This window comes from Chondrus crispus, genomic scaffold (assembly GCF_000350225.1).
Source record: "Chondrus crispus Stackhouse genomic scaffold, scaffold_86, whole genome shotgun sequence".
Classification (NCBI taxonomy): Eukaryota; Rhodophyta; class Florideophyceae; order Gigartinales; family Gigartinaceae; genus Chondrus; species Chondrus crispus.
Genome location: NW_005178773.1, coordinates 81,165 through 86,175, shown reverse-complemented (window position 1 = coordinate 86,175; position 5,011 = coordinate 81,165). Strand labels below are relative to the sequence as shown.

Below are 5,011 nucleotides of genomic sequence, written 5' to 3'. Positions count from 1 at the left end.
GCCGTCGTCGCCACCGCCGGCGCGCCACGGCGGCGGCTCGATGCCTACCTCGTCGACCCATTCGGACGTCTTGAACACGAACGTCTTCTCTTCGGCGCGGCGCCTGCTGTGCACCTTCTTGAACTCGCGCTCGCTCTTGGAGAGCCGCAGCCTGCCGCCGACGTCCTCGCCGTCCGCGTGCCCGCCCGCGCCGATGCCCTCGTCCGGGTGGATCGCCACCACCTGACTGATCCCGACCCGCTTGGCCCGCTTCTGCACGGGTGCTTTGCGCCCAGGGTCCACCACCGCCGCAGCGCCCACTTCCGCCCCATCTTTGGCCATGGCGAGCATACCCGGCGGGCTCTCGCGCCCCGACCGCACGCCGCACCCGCCGACCACAAACCGCTTCTTGAGCGCGTCGCACCCGCCAACCACAAACTGCTCCTTGAGCGCGTCGCACGCGAAGATCCGCTCCTACCCCGAGTAGCGCAGCATCTTGTCCACTAGTCCCAGGAACATCGAGTAGTCCACGTCCAAGTGCCCGCCGCTCACGCGTTTCCGCCGCCCGTTGCTGGCTCCCATGTCAATGTCCACGAAACCGGCGGTCGACTTGGAACCCGGGATCACCGCTTCCCCGGACGGGCACGCCTCCGGCCGCATGCGCCATCGGCCCGTTACGCTGTCCTGCTCGAATAACAGGCTCGTTTTGGGCCCTGCTAGCAACATCTCTTCTAGCGGCATCCCCAGCCCCTCCGCAATGATCGCCATCTGATGCGCTTTGTCCTTGCCCGCGAACAGCGGGTACCCCTTGTGGAGCTCGATCAGCATGCACCCCAAGCTCCACACGTCCACCTGCGTCCCGTATAGTTTCCCGAGGATCACTTCAGGCGCGCGGTAGAAACGTGACTGTACATACGTAGACATGCTCTGGCTGATGCGACAGCTTGCGTCAAAGTCCACCGCCTTGATCGCGCTGCGCTGCGGGTGTCGCAACAGCACGTTCTCCGGCTTGAGGTCGCAGTGCGCAATGTTCACGTCCGAGCAGGCAGTTGAGGATCTGCTTGCAAAACTTGCGCACCAGGTTGAGAGTGACACCGTAAACCTCGGTCGACCGCAGCAGATCGTACAGTTAGAAGGAAAGCAGCTCCAGCACCAGACACTGGTGCGCGCGAAAGATAAACTTGTCCCGCAGGCGCATGACGGAATGGCCGTCCTTAGGGTCGATCCGGTTCAAGTAACTGGTCATGCGCACCTCAGACAGCGCCTGCGCCACGTACAGCGGGTTATTCTTGATGATCTTGATGGCCAAATGCGTGTTCTCCCCCGTATCCGAGGCGCGCGCGACCTGAAGCAACTTGCTCATAATCGCCACCTCCCAGCGAGCTACCACAGCGGCCCTAATAACTATACAATGCGAAACGAAGTCAGCTCCAGCTGTTCCTCCTATATAGGAGGACGACGAAGGGGTCAGGCTTCTGCGAAAGGAGATAAAAATGTATGCTTGCTTCGGAAAGAAGTCAGAACTTACCGCGTTAATACGTTACATGAGTTGCCACTCCACACGTGGGCCATGGCCTTGACAAGCTCTGACACCTGCTGCGGGTCAAGACTGGTCCTCCCTACAAAGACTGTCTGCCTAAACTTCGCATCGGGGGCCTTCGGCGGGACGACTTCAAAGACGCCTGTGTCGTCATCGGCGTGTCCGCCGTAGCAATAGTCAGTGCCGTAAATGGAGACGCCCGAATGATAAAGCCCCAAGCCGACGCCGTGGAGATACCAGTTAATGGCGGGCACGGCGTCCGGGTTGTCGGGGTGCTGAAGATCGTAGACATTGAGTTCGATCGGGACCCCACCCGCAATAGGCATCATTCCCTGGTTTGACGACATGGGCTGTTGTGGATGGGTCTAGCGCATCGGCCGATGATGGCGGAGGCGGTGGCGGGGGTGTCGATATGTTGACCGGGGGTGCGGGTAGAGGACGGGATAGACGAATGGCACATCTGAGGCGGGTCGGGGATGTGAGGGCGTCGGCGAGCGGGGTGCGGACACGTCGGCGCTCTCGCGCAAGGCGACGCTGCCGCCCAACAGGCGATGGCGCGGCCGGCCGCCGGCATCGCGCGGGGCGCCCGAAGACATGCGGCGGCACTCCGACGAGCACCGCGGCAAGCTCGGGCGCAAAGAGACGCGCCGCGCAATGCTGCGCAAGCTCCCCGTCCGCGGCGCGCGGAGGAAGCAGCACATGGAAGACGGCGGCATCGCCGAGCGTGCACGGCGCTCGGCGCGACGACGACTGCGAAAAAGGCGGTGCTCGTGATCGTCACAAACAAAATCCAGCACGCCAACAATCTCCCATCCGTATACCTTGACGCTACTGTGAACAAAATCGTCAAACATCACAACGCTGACTTACCCTTCCGTCGGAAGTCACTCTCGCGTCGGTCGAAACGGCACGCGACCCGGCGACCGTGAGCGCAAAGGCGGGTAGGCGTTCAGTACGATACTTAAGATGTCCATTCTTTGGCTGAAAATGTTAAGGTCAATATCGCTCCACTGGAGTGGAAGGGGCGAACAAGTGTTGGCCGAGTGTGTTCCGTAAATCACTGGTCAAAATACAAGGCATGGGCCCTTTGAGCGGCGCAAGCGCAGTTTCAGAGTGTGGTGATTCCTTCATATGACTCTCAGTCATTCCTCCCTCATGTCGTTGGCCGACGGCACCTCCCCTTTTGCTCAGTGGTCATCACACAGAGGAGCTGTTGGTGTTGACATCAACAGCTCCTCTGCTTAGCTGACATCAGCTACAACAATACAGCAATCCCACCATTGCAATTTACTGTACGTACACACTGCTGGCTTCCTCCTATTTCATTGGTTCACGGTAAGTACTCCTAAAATATGAATCTAGTAACCACTTGTGGTTCAAAAAAATGAAGACGGGTGGGAACATCCGCACTCCCCAGAAGGTCTTGAGAGCAGTCACGGTCCACCACATCAGATATGATGTGGGCAGTGGAAAACAGAATGTCTACGAAATGACGTTTTCAATTGCATTTGCTTTAAATGATATCGCATATACAGCATAACCTCGTAAATCACTACAAACTGCCGAACTCGGCCTTCACTACAGAAATCCTTTCAGTTCCTCAGATATGCGACAAAAGTGAAGTTACAGCTCTTCCTCATCAGACATAGCACCTGCCCCTTGTGCATATGACCTGCTGGGCAACCTTTGCTCGATACGCGCACGCCTGCGAACCCGGTAGCGCTCCTGAACAGGGCGCCGTTTCACAGCTGTACTTTGCATTATGTGAAAACGCCTGTTTAAAATTTGCCTCCGCCTCGCACCATCTTCTTCTCTAAGCGGGTGATGAAGCACATGCGCGTTCGTCAAGGCCAATGTGAATTGAAAAAACATGTTGTAGTTAGACTCAGCCCACCTCCACTTGTTCGCCATTAGAACCCAAAGTGTGCACTGTCGACCAAAATAGTTTTCGACAATAATGCGGTCGGACGAAATTTCTCGGTTACCATGGACCTCTTCCGTTGTCAACTCTCGACCCCTTGGCTTCTTGACAGGAATGATAGCGCGTACCTCCCGAGCAGCCCCCTGATAGCCCTTGTCCATCAGGACAGCCCAATATCTGGGAAACCGCTGGACTAGAGGTCCAACATCAGTCACACTGCGCTCTGTCTGAGCTTTGCGGAGTTCCAACTTGTGCCACTCGAGGTTATCATAAAATATATCGACATCGGCGACTGATCCCATAAAATGTCTACTTGCCCCAATGGCTAGACCATTTGGCAACACACTCACCTCGGTCTTATACCCGTACATTTTGTGTTTTCCACTAAAATGACCTTTGGCTTCCTCGTGATTTCCGCGTGGACGGTTGCTTTGGTGAAACGTCACGTCTGTGGAATACCTCGCCATGCCGTATACACGAAAGTGTGACTGATCCTCAAAAATTCGTGACATTGTGAACTTATCTGCAGCGCGTTCGACGTACGTTTTATACGCAAAGGGGGTGACCATGCGGATAAAACTCGTGACCAGCCTTTCGAAGGACGTGCTTGTGGTATAACTACCTTCGTCCCGACCACTCGGAACGAGGGGGGTTAGAGGTAAGGGAGCGCGCGACGCTGGGTAACCCACGCGAGCGCGAACCGTACGGAAGGACTCGAAAAGAGGGAAGGCTCACGTGGCCGGTGACGCGCAGCCGGTCGGTGGTGTCAGATCCGGACGGCCGGTCACGGGTTAGAAGCCTGAGACTTAGAGGTAAAACCGGACGGAGTTAGCAAAAAGCCGTAAAGGGAAGGGAGGCGAGTCTGCCTCCCCTTTACTGGGACGGGGCAGGTGCCCCCGGTCTTAACCCCTAAGTGGGACGCCAGGACACCTGTCCCGCTACAGTAGCTGCTACTTACTGTATACCAGCTACTGTACACAATTAATAAATTCGTGCCATTAACTACTAATTACTACTTATAACCGTACGGATTACACACGTGTGCCCGTGGCCACGCCAGCGGTTGTAGCACGTGTGACCCGCGGGGTACTACTGTACTCCGCTACGGGCGCGTGCAAGCCCGGTCGCTACAGTAGTACCCGCTCTTCCGTCCGGTTCACATCTCCCCGGGATGGTCGTGGTACGCAATTGTACTACAGACCCCCTTCCTTATTTCGCGACACGTCCTCGTCGCGGCCGAGTTGTGCCATGACCGGCTTGCAGAGAGCTCTCACCGTACGGAAAAACCCGCGCCGACCGCGGGCGCGCGGTCGCGTGGCAGCCACCTCCACAGGGGAGCCTGTGGAGTTTTTGGTATTTAACCGCGGTGATTCTTCCCATGCGGTGGCGGATCCCCTCACGCTTTCATCATTTCCCACAACTCACCCAACGCTTCTCCCCACGACTACCACCAGCCATACTCTCCCTCACACCTCATCTCCCGATTTACTTCCTTCCCCACGGATGGAGAACCACCGAACGGACAGGGGGCAGCCCTCCTCTGAGGGCTCCCCCTTAGCGACGCCCGCGCC

The 5,011-nt window shown here is 57.4% G+C and overlaps 1 protein-coding gene across 1 annotated transcript; it reads right to left on the bottom strand.

The window, feature by feature from the left end:
• Nucleotides 1-453: 453 nt before the first annotated feature.
• Nucleotides 454-1,866, bottom strand: CHC_T00009047001 (Possible serine/threonine protein kinase). Its single transcript, XM_005711536.1, has 3 exons — nucleotides 1,508-1,866; nucleotides 1,257-1,376; nucleotides 454-1,036 (listed from the first exon to the last, which is right to left on the bottom strand). The coding sequence occupies exons 1-3, from the start codon at nucleotides 1,864-1,866 to the stop codon at nucleotides 454-456; spliced, it is 1,062 nt and encodes a 353-aa protein (XP_005711593.1).
• Between the last annotated feature and the right edge of the window lie 3,145 nt (nucleotides 1,867-5,011).

Excerpts from the sequence above, each read along its gene's own strand:
- CHC_T00009047001 (XM_005711536.1), bottom strand. The coding sequence starts at position 1,866 with ATGTCGTCAAACCAGGGAATGATGCCTATTGCGGGTGGGGTCCCGATC. Across the intron at positions 1,377-1,507 it reads TCATGTAACGTATTAACGCG|GGCCGCTGTGGTAGCTCGCT; the intron begins GTAAGTTCTGAC and ends TATAGTTATTAG. Across the intron at positions 1,037-1,256 it reads ATCATCAAGAATAACCCGCT|ATCCTCAACTGCCTGCTCGG; the intron begins GTACGTGGCGCA and ends TTTTGCAAGCAG.